This window comes from Rattus norvegicus, chromosome 3 (genome assembly GCF_036323735.1).
Source record: "Rattus norvegicus strain BN/NHsdMcwi chromosome 3, GRCr8, whole genome shotgun sequence".
In the NCBI taxonomy this organism is placed as follows: Eukaryota; Metazoa; Chordata; class Mammalia; order Rodentia; family Muridae; genus Rattus; species Rattus norvegicus.
Genome location: NC_086021.1, coordinates 113,714,665 through 113,741,984, shown reverse-complemented (window position 1 = coordinate 113,741,984; position 27,320 = coordinate 113,714,665). Strand labels below are relative to the sequence as shown.

The 27,320-nt window shown below is 44.4% G+C and overlaps 1 protein-coding gene across 6 annotated transcripts in view; it reads right to left on the bottom strand.

Annotated features, from left to right (window-relative positions):
* Mpped2 (metallophosphoesterase domain containing 2) overlaps positions 1-27,320 on the bottom strand; it is a 174,694-nt gene that overhangs the window by 68,323 nt on the left and 79,051 nt on the right. For 5 of the 6 annotated variants that reach the window (NM_198778.3, XM_006234683.5, XM_006234682.5 and 2 more), the window contains one exon: positions 14,869-15,094. In NM_198778.3, coding sequence (NP_942073.2) covers positions 14,869-15,094 — 226 coding nt within the window. Of the gene's footprint in view, positions 1-14,868; positions 15,095-23,287; positions 23,384-27,320 lie in introns of all 6 variants that reach the window. The other variant, XM_039105448.2, reaches the window with a different exon arrangement.

The following is a 27,320-nucleotide window of genomic DNA, read 5'->3' as shown; positions in this document are numbered from 1 at the left end:
CGTGACAAAAAAATGAGACTTTTATTTTTAAATTTTAATCAAGGAGAGGTCTAGTCAGGAATTTGCTTCTGCTAAAATTCTGTACAAGACAAAATGTAGCGTGTTAACCAACACAACCAATAAATCACACTGAAGCACTTATTACGGTATCTTACGGAACCAAATTTATCACTGATGACAAATTTAATTTGAGAATCAGAATCTGCTCCTTGCAAACACTTGATTCGGGGGAGGGGTGCAGTTATTTCCCAAGTAATGAATGCTAAATATACTTGCGATTTTTACTGGAAAGGTCTCTTTCCTAGGGCTTGGGACACTGGGAAAAGCTGCACATCAGAATTCTTTCACAGCACTACCAGCCTTGTCCACATTAGCAGAATTTTTACAACGGGGATAATGAGCATTTTATGAAGCAATTTATAACCATCACTCCGTTAACCCACTCGCTCTCCACAGGTAGTCCTTGTCCCTTGATAACGAAGGGAACTGAGAGACAGAATTTCCCCTGTGTAACAGGTAAAATAATTTTAAGCCATGGCACTGTCGCTTGGCACAAGGAAGGGTGGAGAGAGGAAAGTAAAAAAAAAAAAATTCACCGTGGGGGGTGGGGTGGGGTGGAATAGTGGGTTTCTGGAGGGGAAACCGGGAAATGGGATAACATTTAAATGTAAATTAAAAATGCAATTAAAACAGATTCACAAACAGGATTGAGTCTTCTTATAAATTACCTAATGCTGTAGCCAAGGACGACATGTTTGCTTGAAGTATCAAAAGAGGATCACCCTTCGAATGCACAAAGTGTACCATTAATAGGTAATTCATTCTTGACGAAGTATGTCTGGGGGTATAGGTACAATGTCTTATTTTCTGTTCTGGTCAACTCTACAATGCTGTTTATGGTGGATCAGAGTTAGGTCACCTAAGTTATATCTCCTACAGACATGTCTTCTTCCTAAAACTAACCCTGCAGTTCCACACTAGTATTCTTCTGTTGCCTCTTCAAACTGTTTTCTTCCTTAACAATGAAGCCAGCATACAGAAAGCAGATCCCACTGCCTGGTTCTGGTTAAGGCAAAGCTTGCAGGAGAACACATCAAGCTCTGAACAAAAGCATCTGAGTCTCCTAGTCGACCTCTTTTGCAGACTGATTAATAGAAACAAGCTCTAAGGACTAATCACAAGTCGAGCCCTGTTTCACAGAGTAATAGAACAAAGACATACGAGAGGAGGGGACATCATGGCACCAGAATACAAATAAGCAAAGGTAGGCACACCAGGCTCTCCTCCACTGGAGTCACATCCTGTAAAGCCAGACCCCAGGTCCCCCTTCCCAGGGTATCACATTTAGGAATGAATTGAAAGGCACGCCTCCAAAGACGTCTGGCTTCTATTAGTCAGCTTGTGAAGCACCTAGGTTCCACCTCCCCGAGACTCTGATTTAAAAGGGAAACACGATTTTGCAGCAGAATGATGCATAGCTCGGGCTGGTTTAAGAGGAAGGCTTCCATTTCAGCAGGGCAAACCCCAGCACTTGTTGATTAGCACAAACACCCCCCACCCCTTGTAATGAGCTGTCCCACAGGTGATTTGTGAAGTGTGTGCCCGAGCATGGGACAGCAAATGCCCCAGACTGTATGAGCAAGCACAGCAAAAGTCAGAATAACAGTTCCGCTCCGAATTACCCAGCGACACATACTTTATGAATATAGAATATGGCCTCCCCCGTCCCCCACTCTGTAAGAACACACAAACTGTTGGGCACAGTAGAAGGAAAAGGAAACCCATTCATTCATGACAAATCTCCCTGCTGTCCTTGAGGGATGGTGCCTCTGTGCTTTTGACTTCGATATATGCCATTTTATATTGTTAGAATCCATCTGTATGTTTGGGTGGGCATGTGGCTTCAAAAATGGTTATTGCTATTTAAAAAGAAGCCAGACTTAACTTATTTCTCTAATAAATGATATTGGCTCCTCATTGTCCAACAGCATTCAAGATGGCTCAGTGGATTGTTTTACTAGAATTGTGAACGGTTACACTGGGAAAACAGAGTCACTGGGCACCGAAATGCCTACAGACTTTACAATTTCTATCCTCAATGACTTTCTAATTTTTTCTTCATTATTCAGAGAATTTTAGTTTCTGCAGTCAAACCCTTAATAAGCCTTTACACGTTTAACACATGGCATTATCTCTGTAAAAATGCAAAAGAGAAAAGAAATGAATGCAACATTTCTACACCAAATATGGTCATTAATTTCTATAGAATGATGTCACATTAGTATAGTAAACTGGGATGCTTTCCAGAAAATCAAATTACATATGTATATAGTTATATAAAGGGACTAATAACAGCATCGGTAACATCAAATGGCCTTCTCAGGTTCTACCATCATCTGAACACATTTGTACAGACATTCAGCACATTTCGCTAAAGGAAAAGCAAAGACCAAAATCCCAGGAAATGCCAAGTTTTGTTCCTGTGGTGACATGTGGCACCATTCTCTATCTATCTATCTATCTATCTATCTATCTATCTATCTATCTATCTATCTTTCTTTCTTTCTTTCTTTCTTTCTTTCCATCTGTCTGTCTATCTATCTATCTATCTATCTATCTATCTATCTATCTATCTATCTTGTCATCATCATCATAATTATTAATTGTAGTAGCACACATTCACCATCTGGAACGAAAGCATTCTAGAAGAGCATCATTCAAACAACCCTGGGGCTGGTGAGATGGCTCTGCAGGTCATGGGCCTGAGGACATGAGTTCACTTCCTGGACTCCCAAGGCAGAAAGAGACTGGACTCCCTCAAGTTCTCTGAGCCTCACACCAGTCCTCCCCACACACAGAGTCAAGGAATAAATGAACATAGTGTGGTGAAGAGTTCTGTTGAAGCACAGTCACCCCACAGCATCCTAGAGGATTCTCAACTTTGTTTCTCATCCCCCTGCTTTTTTTTCTTATGTGCAAAACAACTTTTTTTTCTGATGCCATTTTCAAGAGTATTTGGTACAACGCTTTGAATGACAAATAGGGAATGGAAATTCTCTGGTGATCTTTATTCTGCCTTATCAATAACTCAGTTATCCTGCTTATTGTGACAACAGGGCAAAACCAGTTCAAAGGGGGAAACACTTATGTATCAATAGTTGCAGGGCTGCCTTCGAAACTGAAACTGTTAAGTCTGTGTGGTTTACAAACTAGCCACACATCTACACACCCGCAAGAGGCGGCCTGTGTCTCTCAGACTTTTCATAACAGGAGTCTAAACTCTGCAGAAGGCAATTCCTACAACAAGTAACCTTAGAAGGCACTGACCATATGGCATCAGCTTTTCCCTTGAGTCATGGGCAGCACAGGTAATGAGACTCTGGGATGAACTGTGTATAGCAGAGTCCCTCACCATTCTTAGGCCTCCTCTGAAGCTGCCCCACAAGCAGATTGCCACATGGAATTCACCTCTAGTCTAGTAACCCCTCGTAAGTGAGTAAAGGACAGATTCGACACGAAACAGACACTCGTGGGCTTCCTCTTTTTATTTTCACTGGTGACCCAATAGGAAGTACCTCTTCCTTCCTCTCAGAGTCTGTAGTTCCAGCTTAAAGGGAGAAGACCGCACAAGTTTGTCACCTTACAGGTAACACCTGCGAGGCCTGTCACCCTCATTCTCCAGTGCAATCTAAGTACCAGCTGTTTTAAATGATTAAAAAAAACAAACAAAAAAACCCCGAAATGTTTCAAAACACACTTGTTTCTTCCTAAATTGTAACAAAAAGAGAATTGTAACCAAAGAGAAAGAAAGAACAAGAGGCAACTTACAAACCTAAAGGCACAGGCCCAGATGGTTTTGCCACCAACACTTTCTGGTCAGGTATTAGTTAAGTATCTGTTCTTTTGTACTGAAAAGATAGAATCAAGAAGAGGGGGGCTGGGGATTTAGCTCAGTGGTAGAGCTCCAAAAAAAAAAAGCGTTAAAAAAAAAAAGAAGAGGGCTACTGGGGGGCTGGAGAGATGGCTCAGTGGTTAAGAGCACCGACTGCTCTTCCTGAGGTCCTGAGTTCAAATCCCAGCAACCACATGGTGGCTCACAACCATCTGTAACGGGGGTCTGATGCCCTCTTCTGGTGTGTCCGAAGACAGTGACAGTGTACTCATATACAATAAATAAAATCTTAAAAAATGTTTAAAAAAAAAAAGAAGAGGGCTACTGATTCCTGAATTGCAATAAAAACAGGGGGCAGGGGCTGGTATGGGCTCAGTGGAGAAAGCATTTGCTGTGCAAGCATGAAGACTGGTGTTGGATCTCCAGACACCACATAAAAGCGGAGGATGTTTGGTGGCTTCTGCGCTCTCAGTACCCAGGAAGCTGAGGCGAGTGATTTAGTGAGCTCTAGGTTCTGCAATAAATAGAGAGCAAGGAAGAGGCCCAGTCTGCTGTGGGACCCATTTGCATGCCCGCCAAGGAAGATGTGTGAACCTTCACACATGCAAAGCACATAACCAGGTGTACACATGTGAACATACACACATGTACACATACCACACACACACACATGTGCAAGAACTCAGCAATCCTAACTATACCTAATAAGTTAGGAGTGTATACACACACACACACACACACACACACACACACGTGCAAGAAACCCTAACTATAGCTAATAAGTTAGGAGTAGAATTTTAAATTAAGAACATAAAATTCTTTTCCCCCTATTTTCTGTCTGCTGCTATTCTTCTTCTAGAACCATGGTGTCCCAGGCTTCCTATCATTACCCATGAAGCACTGGGAGCCAGGGAGGGAAAATCAGCATACGGAAGGAGGTTACCATTTAGGATGGGTAGAGCCCAGAACTTGAATACAAACTATTTCTTTCTTTTTTTTTTTTATTAACTTGAGTATTTCTTATATACATTTCGAGTGGTATTCCCTTTCCCGGTTTCCGGGCAAACATCCCCCTCCCCCCTCCCCTTCCTTATGGGTGTTCCCCTCCCAACCCTCCCCCCATTGCCGCACTCCCCCCAACAGTCTAGTTCACTGGGGGTTCAGTCTTAGCAGGACCCAGGGCTTCCCCTTCCACTGGTGCTCTTACTAGGATATTCACTGCTACCTATGAGGTCAGAGTCCAGGGTCAGTCCATGTATAGTCTTTAGGTAGTGGCTTAGTCCCTGGAAGCTCTGGCTGCTTGGCATTGTTGTAGAATACAAACTATTTCAAGGTCAGGAGGAAACAGTGGTTAGCAGTTCGTCAGCCAGGCAGCAGCTGGCTGCCTCGGCTTTATGTGCACGCTTTGCACATAATGTATCCAGAGTATGGGTAACCAGAATTAGGAAGGTGGTCTCTACCTGACTTGTCCTTTACAAGCACACTAGTCTCGCTTGGTCTTCGATGTTGATCTACTGTAAACACCTACAAAATGTTAGCTCCACCCTTTTCCATCTGCGGTCCGCCTTGTAAACCCATCATGCCTAAAGTATCTAAATTAACCAGTCACCAGCACCTACTCCTCAGACACTGTCTCAGATTTTCTTCCACCTGGGAAGAATCTAATTTAGATTCTAGCTTAGATTCATTTCCTGTAATCTGCTCTTATATATACCAGATGCTTCCCTTCTAATGGCCTGGCCTCCTTTTGATGCAGCTGGCATCCATGGCTATTGTTAGGCATAGTAACTGTGTTTGTGTTTGAACAGATAATCTTTTCTAACATTTGAGCAGTCCTGCCCCAAGTTAGTGCAGCTCTTCCGGCTCATCTTCCCTGATTTGTGCAGATTCCACGCACATTCTGCCGTCCTAGTGGCTTGGACATTTGCCACTAGCAGGGACAATCCTCACGGGACAGTCTACACTCAATTTACAGTCACTGTCCAACGTTACTTCTATCTTTCCTGGGTGAGGACGCGCTGCTAAGTGTTACTCAGACACTGAAAATGATCCTCCATTTCAGTGACCTTAAATCTGTCCCATTTGTCTTCATCTAATGGCCATCTATTCACTCTTCCATGCTTTTGAACCAAATGTAGGCAATATACAGAGTTCCTTTCCTAAATGGTTTCCACTTACCACTTACCCGGATCATAAGCAACTTGTCATGCCAGAGGAAGTAGACGATATTTACTTCTTAAAACTCCCTTCCTTTCTTCTCCCTCTCTCCCTCTCTCCCTGTGTGTGTGTGTGTGTGTATGTGTGTGTGTGTGTGTGTGTGTGTGTCTGTGTGTCCATCTGACTACCTGTCTCTCTCACACACACACAGAAATAAACATTTTACTGAATTACATGTCCTATTTATCTCCTTTGACCATACACAAACAAAAATAACACCAGCCACCAGAGAACTAAAAAGTCACTGACCAGAAAGAAAACCATTACCATTTAATGAGTACCAGGGAGTCGAAAACCAGAATCTCTTATTAATCCCATGAAGACTATATGACTGGCAAAGAAGCTATGGGACTGCACAGATTGGAGTCTGACTTTCAGGATTTCCTGTCCTTTGTGAAGTGAGGATCCTTAGGTGAGTCATTTAATGTCTCTAAAGCTCAGCCTTCTAGAGTTGCAAGGTGGAGTAAGAATGGCACATCTCTAGAGATGTGGCCAAGTTTAAACGCATGCCCTTCAGAGTACATTCATGCAGGTTGTGCACCACACCTGATGGTTACTGTTTGCGTGCTAATTTGACAAATGCCGGTATGGCTCAGAGATTAGATGATATATTCATCAAGGTCTATCTGATAAAACCGAGATGCCTGCTTGCTAGGACAGCCTCTTTCAAAAGCCAGAGCCTACACGAGTTTACAGAACTGTCCCTCTCCCTCATTTGGCAAGTAGACTGGGCATTGCCTGCTTATGACTGACACAGGGAGCTAACTTCGAATAGCTTACTAAGGGGTACAATCAGGAAAAAGCCACCCTACATTTATAGTTCATAGTGCAGACTAAGAACCTTCCACCTAGCAAATACCTCAAAGACAAAGCTCTCCGTGCTCTACCATAAAGAATCTAGCCACCAAGCAGACATCAGCGACTCCTTTGCAATATCCAGAGGATGTTCTGAGTCTGCTCGATCTGGCTATCGATATCAACTTTGCACTGTCTTTCTTGAGTGCAGCCCTGAAGAAATAATCTCCAAAAGCACTACTAGCAAGTTCTCTCACTACTCACAGCAGGGGATGAGGTATCTGAGGCAAAGAAGAATAATTGGCGCATGAAGATGTCATTCTGTGAAATCCGTAGGGCCTTAAAGTCAAGTTTGTCTTTCCTCTTCCCTTGCCTTTGTGACACCATGCTGACCTAGGAACATCCTGAGCTCTCCACACTCCCCCTGGTCCAGGAAGGTCCAGACCTGTTCTCGAAGGCTGGGGCCACAGCTTTGTGCTTCCACTTGGCTGTACCATCTCTGACCTTCCGTTCCATACATTCACAATTCCGTCTGATTTTATTGGAAGCATTTTTACTTACGACTGCTATCTCACGGGGGTAACCCTGGGGTTCACCTCTCTGCTTCCACTGCACTGTTCGCTCACGCATTCATTTATTCATCTGATATGGACTGAGCGCGCAGTAGATCTGCTCTGAGCTAGCCTAGAGAAGCACAGAGAACGAAGGTGGTGGGTCACTGCAATCTTAGTGGAGCTTGAAGCCACATTAGAATCCTCTTCCATCTGCCAGCAGCAACTCCGGATTAGGAGGAGGAGCCTACGACAGAAACATAAAGGACGGGAGGGCACCCAGCTTCCCACCAGCTCAGCCAAACCTCAAGGATATGGTTCAGGTCTTTACAGCAGCCCACGTCACCCTGGTTTTCACTGGAGTGCATGCCACCAGGCCAGCACTCAGACATATGTCCAGAAATCCCTACCCTTCTTGCTACAGAGGCTCAAGGTGGAGAGAGAAGGGAAGCTACATGAGATGGGCTTTTGGCTCCTGATCTGCCGTAGGTGCAGAACACCCGAATGCCATACAACATGCTCAGAGGAAGATTTTTTTTTTCTTTTTCAAAACCCCTCATTCTCTGAAGCACAGCACGCAGAAGATACCAGGTCATTGCTCTCCTCTTGACTCTCCACCTCTTGCCCCTCTCCATCAACACACGTAATCCCATGAGAGTCCCCGGAGAGTAATGTGGCCTGGATTAATGTACAACCTTCTTACGGCTAAATGGAGGCAGCCATGTCTTCAAAGACAGGGAGGAATGGCCACTGCCTGAGTTCATTCAGCCTGAGGAGTGTGTGGATGTCCTTGCTGGGCTATCCCAGTGTAAAGGGCTTGGCAGAGGAAGTGTGGGTCCAGGTCCTATTTCTCACACTGGCTCCGGGACTCTGGGCACATCACCTTCTGCCCTAACTTGGACTCTGTCCAAAAGCAACAGTGCTGAACAGCAGCCCACATATCGGTGCGTGGAAATCTTAGGTCTTGTTAACTCCTGTGAGCAATGATGTGATTTTGAGAACTTCTAGGTGACCCAAATCAGACACCATTTGTACAAACGCTGAGTGAAACACTGCCTTCTAACTGTGAGTCTATCTGTGCTGTTTGCTGAGTTACTGGTGCAGCCACGTACAAGCCAAGATTTAAATTGTGACTGCAGCGGATTTGATGCCTAACGGAGTGCTACAGATCATTCTTTAGCCTCCTCCCCATAAGTGTTCCAACCAGTAGAAGATAGAGAGACAAACTGGTTAGGGTAGGGCTGCTGGCAGAAAGGTCTATGTGGGACCCAACATAACGAACTGCATAAACTGGCCTTGGAGGTGGTATTTACTGTGCTGATCTGGCTATCTCTGGGAGGTAGGAGGCCAAGCCATTCCGTTTTGCTTTGTCCCTTTTTCAAATAAACAAGGCAGTTGTTAAAACCAGAAGTGAATCCGATCCTGTGTGGCTTTAAGAGCAGTCGGCTGCATTCTGAAACAGGCAATAATGTAAACAGAGCCCTGTAACTCTACACCAGGGCAGAATGGCCATAGGTTTATGCCTGTGGGCCTGCAGCCAAGCAAAATGAAATGTTAGCCTGGGCCTTTAAAGAGAATCATGTAAAAGCAGGCACATATTTGTTTAACACACACACACACACACACACACACACACACACACACACACTCCGTTTTTCGGTGCCAATATCTTTTGGAATTCTCTTAAATAAAAGCTGGAGGACCCTGCAAACAGTGTGTGGAAGCAGCAGTGATGACAATCTGCGGGCTGTCCTGCTGGACACGGAGACGTGAGATCTTCCTTTCCTTCCTTCCTTTCCTTCCTTCCTTCTTTGCCTAATTACAAAGTATGGCTGTGAAAATAAAATAAATGAGCCCACTGCACCCAATTCCTGTATCTGAGTTCTTCTATCGCAAGTTGCCAATTGGCTTTCTAATCCTCTCAGTCAATATCTGCTGTTAATTTGTTCGCTATTTCAAGAACTTGGAGACTGTCAGCAAAATACATGATGCATTACGGAACTTATAATTGGAAATGAAAACATCTGAAGCTTTTCTGACAGCCTAACCATAACGCCCTGCCGCCCTGATAGGAACAAGACACCACGCGCAACCTTGTAGCGATTGTGTGCAGACACAATTATGGATGCTAGGGAGTGAAGTCAACACTTAGCTCTGGCTTTGAGAATGGCAGAGGAAATTACATCTAAATGAATGAATGAACTCAATGTGTTTATGATGCCAAATGAAAGGAGGAGAGGCGGGAGGGGGAATCCAGGCTCATGCTTCCTTTGAAAACAAAGGGCAGTGGGTACTCTCGTCCTCTTTAGGCCATTTCAGAACTACCGGGCCTGAGCCTGATCTAATTTTCCTGCTGTAGAAGTTAAGGCACTTCCTCCACAGTTACTAAATCTGACAAATTACACCTGTGTCCATTCTAATGTGAAAAAGGAGCTCTTTGTTCCTGACCCCTTTGATTTGAGAGATCAAATTCCCAGACATAGGAAAGCCCCACTCATGTTCATTAAACACCAGGGGAGGCTGGTTTGTACAGGAGGGGGAAAGGTACAGGCTAGCCAGGAACAAGATAGCAGCTCTAGTCTGAGAGGGCTGGGGCAATGGCTAGGGTCTGTCTACTTTTTGCAACAGGGCTTGCTTATCCCTTATCCCTCCTTCCCTCCTTCTCTCCTTCCCTCCTTCCCTCCCTCCCCCCTCTGTCTTTTGGCCACAGCATCTTGCTATCATGAGATTGGTGAAAGACCCAACTGATTTCCACAGCCTGTTCTGTGTGAAAGTTAAACTGAAAGCCACTTGCATTAAAAGGCTGGGTGCAGGTTCAGTAACCAAAAACTGGGAAGATGATTTCAAAACTCCACCTCCCCTTTGGTACGAACCGACAAGCACTTGGTTACTACAGTGGCTCATGTCTGACAGATTAGGAATCCTTCTTCTCTCTCTATTCTTTGTCTTTGGCAAAGATGCTGCAGAGGGCAAGCAGAGAGGAAATGGAGGTTCACCTTGGAGGCCGAGCATGAACACCAGTCCTGGGACGCCTGTGATTTTTCAAAGCTGGTCCAGCTGCCTGATGATACAATCCCTCCTTTCTGTCTCCCAAAAGGGACAAAAGGAAGTGATGGCAGAAGTTAAGGAAATTCTAAAGCACATGTCTGATTGCTTTCCTTTAAGTTGATGGAAGGAGTTGGTGAAGAAATTTAGATAGAACTCAGAAAACTGTGTTCCTGCCAAGTTCCCTCTGAGGCCAAGAAGCTCCCCGAAAAACTCATCTATACTTGCCATCCTTTAAGGAGTCTCCTCCCAGACTAGCATCCGGCTTGCAACTTCTGCTGTTTGGAACATTCTCCCATACCCATCAAATCACATCCTAGCCCTCTTCGTTGAAGATGTAGTAAGTCTCATGGCACACTGCAGTGTGCATGAAAACCGAAGGGATGCTGAGATGTGTTGCAAGCTATTTTCTGTGTATAAATTCCGGGTAAGTTGTAAACCAGGAAGCAACAGTATTCTCTCTAGTCTCTGGGAAGCTTTCAGCTGTGACACAAGTTATAAGCACACAATGAAGGCAGATGGATATTCTTTTTAAGTTAAACCATTTAACAATCACTTTATTTTATCTTATAGGGGAGGTGATACTGCAGAATGAAACCTCGGGGCCTTGTGCACACTAAGCACGTCTTCTAAAAAATCAGCTACGAGCTATCATTATACTTTTAAAATTCGAGAGTTAGAGCTATTTCCTCAGTCTGATGGCAACTGCTTTTGTGAAGCCCATGGACGGCAGGATGGAGAGGGCTAGGATAGAAGTTCTTGTTTTGACTTTTGTTTTCGAATGAAAACCACTAGTCGTATTATCAACTCATAACTGAACATTTCCTCTAGAAAATTAACTAGAACTCATGGAAGTCAAGATTAACTCGTCTCCATTCTTTTGGAACATCTATTGGGCTACTGAGGAGGCTTTTACCTTTGGGGAAATCTCAGAGATACAATAACAATGATAAAACCTTAATTCCTGAAAAGAGAAAGGAACTAGCTATGGTGTAATTTCCCTCAAATTTTGTTCCTATGCAAAGTTTTTTTTTTTTTTGGTTCTTTTTTTTTTTTTCGGAGCTGGGGACCGAACCCAGGGCTTTGCGCTTCCTAGGCAAGCGCTCTGCCACTGAGCCAAATCCCCAACCCCATCTATGCAAAGTTTTAATAGTACAAGAGGTTAAAAATGTGCACGGCATTAACATAACCGTGTCTACCGATATGCATTGCCTTTGAAGAGTCTAACTCTGGTGAACATTCATGTGGTTGAAGTATGAAAGAACCTAGATCAGACATCTTTACTTCTGTTTCATTCACTAAATTGAGAAGACACAGGCCTCATCTAGCATCGTCCAATCGGCAGAGACTGAACCAGGGTCAGAAAACATCCCTCTAACTCCTGGTGTAGTCACCAGCAGAATGCTCAAAACGCACCAGTATTCCACTGCTCATGGTGACAGCTACAATTCTGAAACGCTAACTCTTGCCCAAGGGTCTTCGCTACACTGTAGATACGTAAAGTTTATGTGGTGAGGGAAATGATACTGTAAAGATGAGGAAACAGAGGAATGGGAAGGTTAAAACCATACGAAGCAAAGACAAATTAACTCATCCAAAGTCCCAGGGAGTATGTGGTAGAAATGGGACACAGGGTCCTCCCTGCACAGAACTGCTCAGGCAGGTATCTCCCAGACAGCGTTCAGTAGCCCTGGGAGTATCCATTTAAACAGAACCTCCTCAAAACAACTGATGTCTCAGGAGGACAGGGTGAAATGGAAATCGTCCCTTCACCAGTATTTGGTTCTTGATCAAAAACCAAAGTACCAATAAGCGTGGTGGATGGGATGAATTCCTCCTTCAGATGTCCCAAATTCTACCCACAGATTCTCTTCTTTGTAAAGAAGTAGTCAGCAGGAACAAAGGGTAAAGTGTTTTTTGTTTTCTCAAAATCTCAATATACACTATAAGGAACTGTCTCAGGACAACATTTCAAGACACAATAATTTTTCTTCGATTTTGACTTCAATAACATTCTCTAATACTGAATTATTAAAATATTTTAAGTGATTTTAAAAATTGTAAGTGATAGCAATCTAGTTCAGATATACACTTTGCATGCAGCATGAACTAACCACCTAGACTGGATCATATCCCGCCATACACCATATATTTTCAATTACCAGTTTGTTTTCATATCTTGGGATACTTTAAGGCCCGCCTTGTGATCCTAACATCGCCTCATACATTGCAGCTATAATTTTGTTTAGCCAGTTCTACCCTAAGCAGATTGGGATCAGCTTAAACCATGGGGGTTATTTTTTCTATTTCTCTGTCATTGTTTCAGAGATTTCTGAGATCTCTGGTAGCATTGATTGTTCGTCAACAACCCAGTGCCCCGCGTCTTTTGAAGATTGCTCAAGAACACTGGACACGGTTGGAGAAATAATTTTAACCAGAGCACCGAGTTTCTTTGACAACCAGAGGTCATTCTTCAATATTAAACTGTATTAAGAATTGGACCAGGCAGTGGAAAAAGCTCACGTCCTGCTCCGTATCCAGAACCACTGATATTAACACCCTGTTTCACACTGAGATCGTTTTTCTGATCCCAGCTGAACAGAAGTCAGGTCTGCTATTTATCCAATTACCTTTAGCCATCCTCTCATGCATAAAAATAAATGTATGGATTTTAATACAGTCAAATTTAAATAGAGTTAAATTCAAAATTATAACCGCTAATATCACACTCCCACCACCACTCCCATCACTACTCAACCCCCTGGCCACACTGTTATCCCTGGAGTCAGGCACGACTGCGGCCATGGTTATTTTAATGCATTGCAAATTTTAACCTCTTGAACTATTAAAATTTTGCACAGGAGCAAAATTTGAGGGAAATTACATCATAGCTAGTTTTTTCCCTCTTTTCGGGAGCTAAGGTTTTATCATTGCTATTGTAGAGCTTCTACTCATTGCCTGCGGTTTCCTAGGCAGGTTTTAACCTTCCGTGCCTCAGTTTGCTTATTTGGTGAATGGAAATTACAGCGGGAATCTAAATCCTACAGGCAGATTAAAGACTAAATTAGACAACTGATACGACATCAGACTTAGAACAGTGACCAATTTATGGTAGTTAATGAGAAACTCAGTCATTGTTGTCAGGTTGAAGTGCAACAAAATTTACTTCTCACACCCCCTATAAGTTATAAATTCCAATTAGTCGGGGAAAAAAATTGTTTTTCCAGACAAAACCAAACCTTCCATGTGAGAGGCAACGGGAGTCCGCCCCACCACCCCTATGAGAGGCAATGGGAGTCCACCCCACCACCCCTATGAGAGGCAATGGGAGTCCGCCCCACCACCCCTCTCGCAGGTCTGCCTCAGCTTGTAGCGAAGATCTTGCGAGCTTTTCCACGAAGGATGGGGAAAGTTTAGTTGGCCTGCTCAAGGCTCACAGATAATCTTGGAATGTCTGATACAGATAACCTCCAGTCGAACATTCTCTTTTCAGAGATGAGAACATTGGTCTAGGTTAAGTGACTTGCTCAGGTCCACCCAAAAACACAGTGGTAAAGCCAAGATCAGGAAAATGATAATCGTTATTGTAAGCCAATTACCAGGCTCTCTTCTAAATTCATTCCGTGTGCCACGCACATAACCCTTCCATGACAAGGTAAAATGTGAATATTTATTTTCACCATCTTAAAGGTATAAAATCTAAGGTGCAGCAACATGGAGTAACTCCTTTAAAACCTGGCAATGAAAACCAAGATCCAGAGTCCCACTGGGAGGCCCCTAGGATGTGCTCCAGAGCCCAGTTCTAGACTTCTAGTTCTGGGCTATCCATTAACAACCTCCAACTTACCTGAGCATCTGTCTCATCTGCAAAGCCTTTAGCAAAACACAGATTTCTGGAGTTTCTCTAAGAGAGGAGAATCAGGGAGGTCTTTGAGACTAGATTTCAAGTTACCTTTACAGAAGAGGTCAGTTTAATGTGTAGAGAGACTTGAGGAAACTTGACCCTTATGCGAGGCATTTCATGACCGCTTCTATGTCAACGAAAGTGGAAATAATCTCATGGAATGGTCAGAGTAGCTAAATCTGGCAAGATCAGACTTTCCCAAGTCTCTCTATGTTTGCACAGACACATGTAGCACCCTGGTCATATAACTACATACATGTCTACTAAAGCTATAGTTAGGAGTCTGTTGGATGATGAAAATAACCAATTCTGTGATTTCCAGAGGGACCAAATGATGTGTTGGGTTGGTGAGGAACCAACAGCCCTTCCTCCTGCCCTAGTCACGTCTATGTAAAGCAGCTAAGTCCCAAGTTTTCTCAGTTCCAGGCTTGAAAATGGAGGAAGCCTGTGGAATGGGCACTTACCAGGGTGCACCGTATATCCTGAATCCCTTCACGGTTACTTCTGAATCTTGCAAGTAAATACTGTTCGTCAGGAGGGACTGAACATTGTCAAAGTCCTCTGGTTTCAATTTGGACACAGAGGGGAAACGGTAGTAGTCCTGCTTCACGAGGTCCGCCATGAATTCCTTATCAAATGTCAGTTCATGATTCCCAGCAATCACAATTTTATATTCATATGGCAGGTTTCCTGTAATAACAAGAAGGAGAGAGAGAAAAAGCACCAATTAGCGCGTCCATTTCCCATCACAGAATACAGCAGCCAAGACCGTTGATTAGCAGACAGCTCACCCGGATGAAATACTCACACATTTCCATTTCCGTGTAAACCAAAATTCATGGCTACTCTTTTATGCTACCAAAAATTAAAATAAAGCAGAAATAGGAAGCTATACGGATGGAGCTAAACAGCGGCTAAGAGGACATCAAGCTTTTCAGTCCCGTTTCTTTCTGGATTTTACAGATCCACCGTGACGACTCCATACACAGTTATCCAGTTTTTGCTTTGTTTTGGGTAAAGATGGACGGTGATCCTAAAGGGGAGGCTTGGACTCAGTCTGGTTCTCAATAAATTAAGACAACCAAGTATTTTTAGCAGCATGTATAGGTGCTAGGTTTTTGGTGCACCCTTCAAACAAAGCATTCAACAGAGCATCGCAAGTCCAGATAAGCAACCTACAATGTCAGGTGGCAAGCCTAATTTTACATTTACCTGTTGGCTTCTGAGTAAGCAGATTATTAAGAGCCGGTGATGGGAAGGGCAACTTCCCTCCCGCTGGGATGGGAGAAGAAACTGTAAAGCTTAGCCCCCCTCCCCCTTTAATATTTATGCTATGGAAATGTGAGTTCTCGGTGCGCGCGCTCTTTATGCAAAAGTTTCCCGATCGAAATGAGATAATTCTGGGAAGAAGAATGAAAGCTATAAAGGAAAACCCAAACACCAGACTTCTGCATAGATTTATAATGTTTGAATAAAGTACAGGTCATACATATTAATAACTCACTGGGATGCTATAAGAACCAAATTTCCAAGGGGAGATAGAGCCGGGCAGCCGCCCCCAACCTCAGATTAATCCTTTTCTCTGCTCTGTGCTACCCATCCCTCAAACCTCGCCGACGGGCGATTGCTCATTTTATTTTATTTTGGAGTGAAAATAAGGGTGGGAGGATGGCGCACAGAATCCACCTCACTGAGACTCCTGGGTCCAGTGCAAAATTAATGTGGCCTGCCATTCTGGAGAGAATTAAGGTTACCCTGAGCAGGAAAGAGAATAATACTCTTGTAAGAATTGATCCTTAACCGGCAAGCCAGAGCTGATGATTTAATTAAGGAAGCTTTAGTGGGAAGAGAGTTTTTATTGGGAGTGGTAGCAACTTCTGCCATTGGCGCTTGGATTTCAGCAGGACACTGGATAAAGAGGGCACTGTAGAGTGCCCACCCTGCAAGCAGCCTGAAGCACATGCAGCTGCTAGCACAAGTGTTTTTTCTGAGACAGTGGTGGCACTTTCTAACATTGCTGTTTTTCTTCAGCCCCTGATTTTTCAGTTTCTAAGGGTAATAAAATCGCATAAATAGCATGCGCTGTAACGGGAAGGCTCGAGAGAAGGTAAAAGCAATGCTAGAAAACGATTCTGTGGAGTAAGGGAATCAGAAGCACTGAGGCCAAGAGTCAAGAGCTACCAGACGGCCTGCACACACTGCCGTGGGACACACCTCTGGCAGGGCTGTGGTGAAGGAAGAGTGTGGTGGGAGCAGGAAGCCACTCTCAGAGGCATGCTCATGCAAGTTGGGCAATTAGGAGCATGATGTGTGTTGTGCAGGCCTTAGAATGTTGTTGCTATTCTGGACTATTCCTGCACTTGAAGCACACATGAAAGACAGATTAACAAGGCCCGGCACTATTCCTGCTGATATAGTGAGACTACTGCAGACGGTGGTTAGATTATGCACCCACAGACTCATCTGGGTTCCTCAGGTCAGAACAAGCTAAAAATGCTTTCCTGAGCAGCTCGGTGTCCTGAGGCAGGTCCTGCCGGAGCGGACCTTGACTCACATCACACTGTGGCCATCTATCTCCTCTGTCAGTGCTGCTGGACGCACTGGAAACTCTGAGTAGACTGCTGTTGCAAGAGAGGGTGAATTCTCACCATTCCCTTTCAGATTTTTGGTTCAGTAGGGTTGAGTCTGAGACGTTGGGCAATCAAAGTACTCCCCCCACCCCGCCCCTTTAGCTCTTCAAAACAAACAAACAAGAAATAAAAGGTGAAACTTCTGCGAAGTAAATCCTCCTCAGGAAAACAATCGTCCTCTGTGTCTTTTAAATCAGATTTCAGGGACTCCGCTAGAGAAGGAGCCACCGAAATGAACAGCCACAGGAACAGTGATGATATTTACACGCCGCCAACAGACTCATCTCACTCTGAGAATCCAATAGCCGTTTCCAAGTTCCGCCCTGGGTTACCTATGTTATGAGATTGTCTGACAGATTTTCTTTTTTGCTGAGCTGACCTTTCATCTATAATCTGCCAACCTTTCTGTTTTATATGAAAAGTGTAAGCAGGGCGGCTGACAAATCTCCTGTTACTTGATGGCATTTTCTTTCTTGCTTTTTTTTCTTTCTACAAGACTAGATTAATTTGGAAGGCTCCGCAGTCAGACCTCAAGCTTCTTAGTATTCAAATAGCATCACTTTCAAATTGTCAGACAAAGAGGTGCCTGCCTTTATCCATTTTACTCAGATCAGGCCATCTCGGCCAACCCGCTTGAATAAAAAGGGAGGCCATATTCTGCTTTCCTAACGCGGGAGAAATCCCTGCTCCGTGGGACCCGAAGAACTAATTAGTGGAATTACACAGCGTGTTCTGGGAACGACAGACAGGATTATTCTAGGAGGAATTCTCGGCCCAATGCTAAGTACTGTGTGTATTATAAATGCATAGTTGGAAAGTTAATGTCAGTGTGTTCTATATAGCATTTTCATGTATATATGTAATAAAATATACATAATATACACAAGTATGCAATATGTTAATAGATGATGTATATGTGTACGCAGGTAAGAAAATACATATGTTACTGTCAGAACACTTTTGAATTAACAACAGTAGAGGTCAACTGGAGGTATAGCAACAATGCTACATAAGTAACGAATGAATGAATGAATGAATGAATGAATGAATGAATGAATGAATGAATGAAATACAGGATCCCAGCATCAGTCGGGAGTACAGCTTCAGATAATCAATAGTGGATTGATAAGCAAGCAGAGACACCATGCTGTGTTCCCCCCGTTACTGAGATCCACGCCTAAGTGTGTTAGCTCAGGCCTGCAATGCCAGCATCCAGTCCAACATGGGCTACAGAGTGTAACTCTGTCCTCTGAAAGGAACAGAGAGTGATGACAGGAAGGACGACTGCCCCCGCCAGCTGGAGCTCGATCCTCCGAAGCAGCCACTGTAAAATTTGGCTATTTTCTCTTCAATTCTCAGAATGGCCAACCACATGGACAGTGGAGGGAAAAGAAAGGGGCTCTTGGCTCCTTAGTCTTCGCTCTCCCGTCCTCTATTTCTAATAACTTATATTTCTTACAACAGGACTCCCTTTTTCATTTGTTTGCTTTGTTTTTGTTGTTGTTGTTGTTGTTTTCTCTGTGTAGCCCTTGCTATTCTGGAACTCACTGTATAGACCAAGCTGGCCTCAAACTCGGAGATCCAACTGCCTCTGCCTCTCAAGTGCTGGGATTAAAGTCAGGAGCCACCACCGCCGGCAACAACTGGACTCTTAATGAAACTCCTCGTGTGCCCACAGACACGTTTCTTTGGTCTTCTCTCTTGGGCACCAGTTCTTTATTTATGGAATCTTCGTTTGTTGTGAGCTTATATTTACCCATCCCAATTAAGTACAACAAGCGGCCATCGGCACGTAAACGGGTGTGCCTGCTGCAAACAGGATCCTAAGTGGGTCAAGATGCCTCAGTGTTCTGCTTTGAAACTCCTGGAAGGAGTCCAGATATGATAAATTCAACCTACAGATATGTTAAGTTTAGCTCTTAACTGAATTTTACTTTTAAAAGATGAACTAACATTTAGAAAGCAGAAGATATCTCTCTCACACTCACACACACACACACGCACACGCATACACACGCAGGCACAGGCACGTGATTTCAGGTCTTCCCACCCTCTCCTGGAAAATCAGAAAATCCAGCAATGCTCACAAATTCCACTGAGCTTCTTGCTCCCACTGCTGCTTCGGCTTGCCCCACATTGGCTCTGCATGCCCCACATTGGCTCTGCCTGATGGGCCACTACAGTTTTATACTGAATAACACACAACCCGAGGAATTCTGGTTTCTGTTTTTATTATCCTCCCAAAGCTTTCCTGAGACATCACTAATAGCTGCCTGAGGGACACAGTAAAGCTTCTTCTCCATTCTCTCCCAGGCTGACCTGACCACAGTGACAACACTGTCTCTGGAATATTCACCCTCTTGGTTGCTGCTGCTGTGGTCTCTGGACTCCTTCTCTCATGTCAGGCATCACCCCTCTCTTCTTCCTCAGATGTCTTTTCGTCCTGTCTGACTTCTGACACCCTACTTCACCCTCCTCCCATCTTCAGATATTATGTAGTGCTGTCTTCCCATGCTTTTCAAATTTCTCTTCTTAAGACTCGTTGTTAAGCCAGTACCACACGGTCTACAGAGGAGCATGAGGTTAAGAGGGGGGGCTCCACAGCCCCCACGGTGCATTAGCTGTATGACCTTGATCAGATGACCTTGCTCTCAGGGTGGTGATGGCAACCACTGCATGATGTGCAGCTTTAGAAGCACATGCATGTCAGGGAAAACAAGGTTACACCTGGTGCTGTGTATGGTATTTAGTATTGCTTTTTCTTTGTGACTCATCTCCCTATTGACTGAAGGCATGCATTGTGCCCGTGGGTCCCTGTTTGAGGGCCAATGCTTCCCAGTGGTAAGTACAGAATTCATATGTGCTTAGTGATACAATGGATGAGTGTCTCCAAGAGTTGCCGGAAGCTTCTGAGACTGCAGGAACTGGGCTTGGCATACTAGACTTTGAAAAGTGTAACTCAGTGTCATATTTTCTTCTTCCAAGTTTAAGCTTTTATAAAGTGTCCTATTCTGTGACATCTGGCCTCGTCAGCTAAGTTCCAGCCATGCCTTTCAAGCTATACTTTCTCTAAATATAAGTAGGAAAAAGTAAGATAACCTATCAGTAATGTAAGCAATGTGACCCGTAAGCTTCAGTGGGATTAAACAGGATCCTAAACAATTTTGGATGCTCTATTCATTCTAATGTCTATTAGCTGTGCTGCTGCTGCTGCTGCTGCTGCTGCTGCTGCTGCTGCTGCTGCTGCTGCTGCTGCTGGAAATTACCCCTCCGAACTGCCATCCAAGAAGCCATTACTCATCCATAGAACAGATCCCTCCCTGATGCCACACAACGGTTACTCTCGAAGAGTCTCAACAGAAGACGGAAACGAAGCCTCTGAAAATGGCTGCAGAATCTGGCAACAATCCAAAATGCCCTTAAGTAATATGAGTGTTATTAGAACCCATCAGGCCCACGGGTCTCAGGGAGGAAGCTTAGGAAGCCTCTAGCTAGTGCCCAGTGGTAAGGCAGACCTTGCCTAGAGGTCATCCTAACCCTGCCCTTGCACACCACTTCCTCGCTTCTCTTGTCTAGGAGCCCATCTCTTGGGCTTTCATTCACAAAGGAGTAAAATGGAGGAGATACAGATTCCACTCCTCCGATCAGTTTCTACTCCCTCGACATGTCTCTCATTTCTTTCTAGAGCCTGCTGGGTGGGTGCCCTTTCTGTGGGTGTGTAGCAAAGAACAAGGTGTCGGCAGCAGCCGTGTAGGTGAAGATGTGCACCGCAGGTCTAAGTCCTCACTGTCAAGGAAATAAAGGGGGCTGTTCCTGCCCACAGCATCCTGGACTCAAGTGGCTCTGAGTAATCACAGCACAGAGGCAGGAGAGGCTTCCAAGGTATGCTGGTCCCAGGTCTCCCCAGAGCTAGAGCAAGGGCACAGGCTGTGGGGAGAGACTTACTCCCAGGTTCACCAGTACAGCTCTGTGTTCTTTCAATTTGCTATATGAATTAAGATTACATTTGAAAACAAAAAGCTATCTAAAATGATTTAAAAACGTAAATTCCAAGGACAAAATTCACCCAGGTGCATTGTGTGGATATAGAAACCGAGCACCAGAGAGATGGTGCTCTTTGCCATGTAGGCGTCATCCACACTGGTAACACAAGTGGGATTAGAATCCAGATTCTAGAATTTTATCGTACAAGGACCAATTTCTTAGACCCCGAGGATGCCTGGCTAAGGTTCCTCTGTCAAGAGACTTCCTGTGCCACTCGCCCACCCACGGAGATCTATTGCTGGTTCTAATCCTTACGGACTGTTTCGCTTGTGCCGTGAGACAGAATTCTCCATTCTAGATACTTCTCTAGCTATGTCATGGGCTCCTCCTGCACGAGACATGAAGGGTAGTGTCAGCCTCCTGCTATGCCAACACATATCTTGGCTCACTCAAGACATTCCCTAAATTCAACTGCAGTTGCTGGTGCAATTCTTTTTTTGCCCACTACCTCTCCGGAGGCTATGGGAACCTCCTCCAGGAAGGGAAGGTCGACTTGAATTTAGAACTTTTTTGGCTATATAAGAAGTAGGACAAAGCATGGACAAGAGATAGGAAGTCTAAGGTAATAAGCTCAAACACCCATAGGGGCTGGAGAGGGATGGGACAGTCCGCTGATCTGAGGTAGCTGGGAAAATAACAGAGAGTAGTCAGAAATGGGGCACTGGTGCATCATTGTTAAACGATTGTATACAAGTGCTGTTCTGGACAAATAAGATTCCCAGGATAGCTTGTGCCACTCCTTCAATAAAAATTAATGTGCCTCAAAATTAAGTATCATATAACTGCCGCCCATTTTCCTGCTATAAATCATTCTAGAAGGTATTCCGACAATTCCCTTTTCCAGGACATCTGCCTTCCACAGGGTTTGCCTTGCACTTTTCATTCCTCCAGAGTAAGGATGATGGGAAATGGGGCGGCCAAAATGGCTCACTGGTTTGTGGCTAATGACAGAACCTCCTTGGCCTACATTTTAAACCAAGAAACTGGTAAATAAGGCTAATCGGTTGTGATCTCTCATTTTCGTCAGCGAAAGCCACAGGGAAGCCTAGCAGACAGAGCAGGAAGAAAGAATCCAAAGCCAAGATAGCCGTCCCTTGTTTCCATCTGTCGGAGGAAGCTTAGTTCGGAAGTAGATTTTAAGGCCTCCGATTCCTATGCACGTTCCTCTCCTCTCCATTCTCCTGAATTAGAGATTTTTGAGAACGTGTGAAGGAACCAAGGCTATCGCTGTCATAAGTCTGGAAGTACAGAACGCTCGGTCTGTAGCAAGAAGAGAAGAAACAGGGAGGTGGGATCAGAACAGGAGTGCACGCTCTGGCTCCTAGGCGTTCACTCGGGAAAATCCGACTCACAGGCACTGCCTTCAGGCTCGTCTGCTCCAGCACACTGGACAACAACCTCCCTTAGTAGGATCGCCAAGAGTTCAGTGAATATTAAACACACGATGATTATCACTGATTCGTTTCTAAACAAAAGAAGAGACATCGATAGACTGCAAGTCAGGAATTCGCATTCCCGAAACCTTCTGTCCTCCACAGCAGAGGCAGGAGATGTTTTAGACAACAGTCCAACACAGCAGCCGTGGAAGGGGACCCTGTGATATCCAGAAGACAGATAAGAAGAGGCCCTTTTCCCTGATTAAAAGTATTATTATATTTTTAATATCGTGATTCCAGGGGGAACCACAGAAAACGTTCAAAGTCCTGAAGACAATTCTGCTGAGGAATGAGTAAGAAAAGCTCAAGCCAGAAAATTGACCAAGCAGAAAATTCTGCAGGAAGATGAAAGGTAGGAAAAAAATAACCCGAGAGGCTAGGAGAACAGAAGAAATGAGGCTCGGAGACTGCCCGAGGAGACCTTGCTTCTCAGTTTCTCACTTGGTGATTGCTGGGTGAGGATGGCAAAGGTTTGGTCCAGCCTGAAGCGAGAAGAGAGCACGCTTAGCTCTAAGGAGGCAGAGGCCACCATTTGCTGTGGCACCTCCTGTGCCTAGGAAAGCCTTTGGCACCTGGTGCCCACTGCCTATGCATTAAGGTAACATACAGACCCCCGGGAGTCCCTCTTGGCTCCACATTTGCACTCACTTGCCTCCGCTGCAAAACCACCAGAAACATTCAGTCAGGGCAAGCCCTGTCTCTGACCTCAGTCTGTCCCCCGTCAGGCTCCATTAATTTCCACAAGTCCTGACAGCTCTCACGTTAATACTCACTTGCTGATGGAGCCACACGGCAGGTTCAGACTGCTACCTTCTCCTCTGACACTCATGCATTAGGGTTTCTTCCATGCTTGCAATGGGAAACCAAGTCTAAGAAATATTAAACACAGAAAACTAGATTACAATGATGTCAGGGCCGAGCCAGAATCCCAGGAGAATGGAGGAAGGCCGAGCGGAGACCTGACAGTCCACGGCAGGACTTACGGGGAAGCATACAAGGACAGCAGAGAAGACCCTTCCCTGTCTTCAGCCTCCTTCACAGTGAGACTGCTAAGGTTCCAGAGATGACACAAGCATTGCTCCTCACCAAGGAGACAAAACTCTATTCCATCACCCTACCAGCCCGAGAGGCCCTGAATAGTCACCAATTCACCAACACCGAGTGATGCAACCGAGAAACCTTGAGAGTGCGGCCATTAGTGCTCGCTATTTTAGAGACCATGAAGATATCTCATTGATGCCGTTGTCATCCCGCAGCAACCTCTTGTTCACATACACTCCCATCTCAACCATAACTGTGCTCCAGTATAACTTACAGCGAGCATGCACACATACGTCCGTGTGCGCACAAACACACATGCACACACTATCCACACTCATATGTATCTACAGATACCATTCCGCAATATGCATAATGGCTGATCCCTCCTTGTTCTCAAGTGAGTAATATCTCTAAATTGCCACCCAGCCCAACACGCTGTGCGTTCCACATGGGGCTATTGTGGTATCTGTCTACAGTGCTCTCTGTCTGACTGAAGGTCACTCAGTCATATTGGTACCACGTGTCTCGACAGCAGCCGTCAATGGCAGTGTATTCCGCCGTTTGTTTTCTCTAGCCTTTTCCTTATAGACAAGGGCCTTGGGTTGTGTAGAACGATTTGAAACAACAAGCCCCAAATCTAATCTGAATGGACTATCTTCTAAAGACACTTCAACTTATCTCCTTCCACAAAAAAAAGATGGATCTGAATCGGGGTTTTGTGAGACAGCCCCAGGACGTACTGGTAAAGGCGTTGTCAGGTGTCATCTCAGTGTGTCTGTTTCTATCCCTGCAGAGGGTGGGAGAACATGAATGCAAGGCATGGAGGAAGCACAGGCTCTGGAATCACACGGATCAAAACTCAGATCGAAAGCAATCGATACAACTTAATATTACCCCTCAGGAGAGGAAGACCATTACGTGATCTGCCCTACGAAGTGGACGGGAGAATGAGCCCAATCAGCAAAGACTGAAGACAATACCTGACACACGAAAGATAAAGACTACGCTGGTAATTCTGTGCTCCATTTCGTCTCCCACTGTAACTTCCTTTGGGCTAAGCTGCCAGTCTCCCACCTCCTTCCCAGCCCTTTAAGACGATGCCCAGCAAATGTCTTTATTAACATGGAGGTGCCTATGACAAGGCTCTATGATGAGCTGACAAATATATCGGGTCTCTTCCCTCTGCAAAGGCTTTCAGAAGCAACGGAGAGGAAGGTGTTCCTCCCAGTGATGATTATAAAATAAGTGGCAATTATTGCCCTGAATAATTAGGGGGACAAATGCAAATCCCATGTGTTTGCATTTTACATCATTAGGCATGGTGAAGACCAAATTAAATAAAAATAACACAAGGCATAAAGGCCATATCTTTTAAGAGAAATAACTATTTTAGAGGCTTTTAAAATTCCCTCCTCCTTAACCTTGCAAATAGAAAAAAAAAAAAAAACCTTTTGAAATCACTGCTGTTCTCCTGTGCTTAAATAGAACTGGGGCCGGTGAATGTGGGGTTTCATCACACAGGCTTCAGGGGGGCGGGGTGCAGACGCCAGACCAGAGGGCTGACAGTAGAAATGCAATCTCTGCCTTAACAGCACCACTGGGGCTAGATGAAAATGGTCTTCTAGAACTTGATTAAAACTAAATTGAAAAAGAACATATTTGGCTAATATTACATTAGACTAAAATATAGAAATGAACCCTAATACTCTCGAAATCTAATAAGAAAAAGCCATCTCAATTTCCAAACTTTCAAAGCATCTTCTTTAAATGCATCACAGATCAATTTACATGGTACTTTTGCCAATAAGCAAAACCAAATCACAGGTTGCAATTGGCTTATATTGGAAAGTGTGAGAGCAAGTGCTAGAAAATGCAATTACGGAAAACAAACTCCATTTTCTCCCCTCTGAAGGGAATTTCAGGGAATATTTTATTGCCATCAAATAATATTTCTGAAGGCATCAATACACAATTCTATTTTCTTTTCAGAGTCCCCACACCCTATAAATCGAATCCACTCTGCAGAATATCTTGAAATTTAGAGAGAGGCCTACAAAGGGGGATATTACCTCTCACACACATCCTATGTCAATTTTAATAATTTGCACCCTGGACAGGAAGTGGCTTTGAGTCTAATTTAGGATGCAATAAAATTGACTTTTCCCCTTTTATAACTCAAAATTGTAATGAAGCCATGCAGAGATAAAACACACAAGGAGACCTCACAGGGGAGGTTATTTTGATCAATACTGACAGTGACAAGGTATGGAGGACAAGATGGTGTTTATTTCCTCTTCCAGGGTTTCTCTGCCTCAGCTCTCAATTGGCACCAATTGCTTACAAGTAGGGGCTGCACGTGATCAGAGTTACCAAGGAGACTTCCACAGATGAACAGTGGTTCTGTTGGCATACTGTTCCTAGGGTCTCCTTAGACACAACTCTACTCTGATGCCACGGTTCCCTTCCAAATTACACAATGCTTGTTCTTCAGCAGAAGAGTCTTTCTAGAAAAGTCTGTCATGTCTTCTTAGGCCCAGAGTTTCTGGAAACGGAGGTTTTACGTTTATGTCAGGTCTTCTCTGTCTTCTGTTCTCCCTGTTTTCTGGTGTCTTGGGGACTTAGTTCAATGAACACATGGTCATGGTTCTGCCAGGTTCCCTGCTCCTGGACATTGGAAGTGAGGTGAATGCGCCCTGCCTTTGCTTTGAATTATTTCTCACAAATTCACTTTCTGTCCTCCATCATATGCATCCTACCCTCTGTCTCCATCCATACCCTCTTTAGACAGTAGGAAAGTCTCTCAGCTTTCAGCTTATTTCTGTGAGGGGCTAAACCATCCCTCCTAAATCCACATGAAGAGGCCTTCACTGTGAGTACCTCAACATATTACAAGGACTTTAAAGAGGACATCACAGTCGGTCTTCATCCTTACAAGAACTGGATGTAGACACTAGAAGTGCAATCGCAGGCAGGGGAGTCTGGGGACACAGAAGGAACAGCCATCTGCAAATCGAGGAGAGATCCCCCAGGAGAGACAAACCCTGCATGAATTTGGGTTTGTAGAACTCTGGGAACTCTGTTGCTTAGGTCCCCCAGTCTAGTATCTTGTCATGATATCCTTAGCAAAGCAGAACCCAGTTTCGTAAGAGGGCTCTGCATTGCTTGGCGTGTTGTGCGATAAGCTGGGAGAACTATCAGCATGCAAGTTTGATCATGTATGCTCCTTAACATACACTACACTCACCCCTTATTCTCAGTTCCTCTAAGGTAGGTTCTAGACAAAAGCCAAACTCCCTGGGGTAGTGTAGTGGGCAAGCGCTCGGATATGGCCATGACCAGCAGCAACTCCACTCCTCTCTTAAACTTTCTGAAGTCAGGGCTTTCAGTCCACAGGATAAGAATTTCTCTACCAAAGCTCACTCTCTCCACCTTACTCTGGACTTTGAGGTTATTTGCATTTCCAGAAGGTCTCAAAAATTATCCATCGAATGAATGAATAAGTAAAGAGTAATTCTATCTTGACTCGGAATCATCTGGATATGTCAGGTTTATACCTTAATTTTGTATTCAATGTGTCCTTAAAGTTTTAAAAATCCTACTTATATTTTACTCTAGATTGCCACCAATTAAGAAACTAAATCCATTTTTTTCTTTTTCTTAGAACAGGGTCTCAACATGCAACCCAGGCTGGCCTTTAACACATCCTCCTCCTGCTTCAGCCTGCCAGGTGCTGGAATTACACTTCTACTACTCTACCTAGTTAAA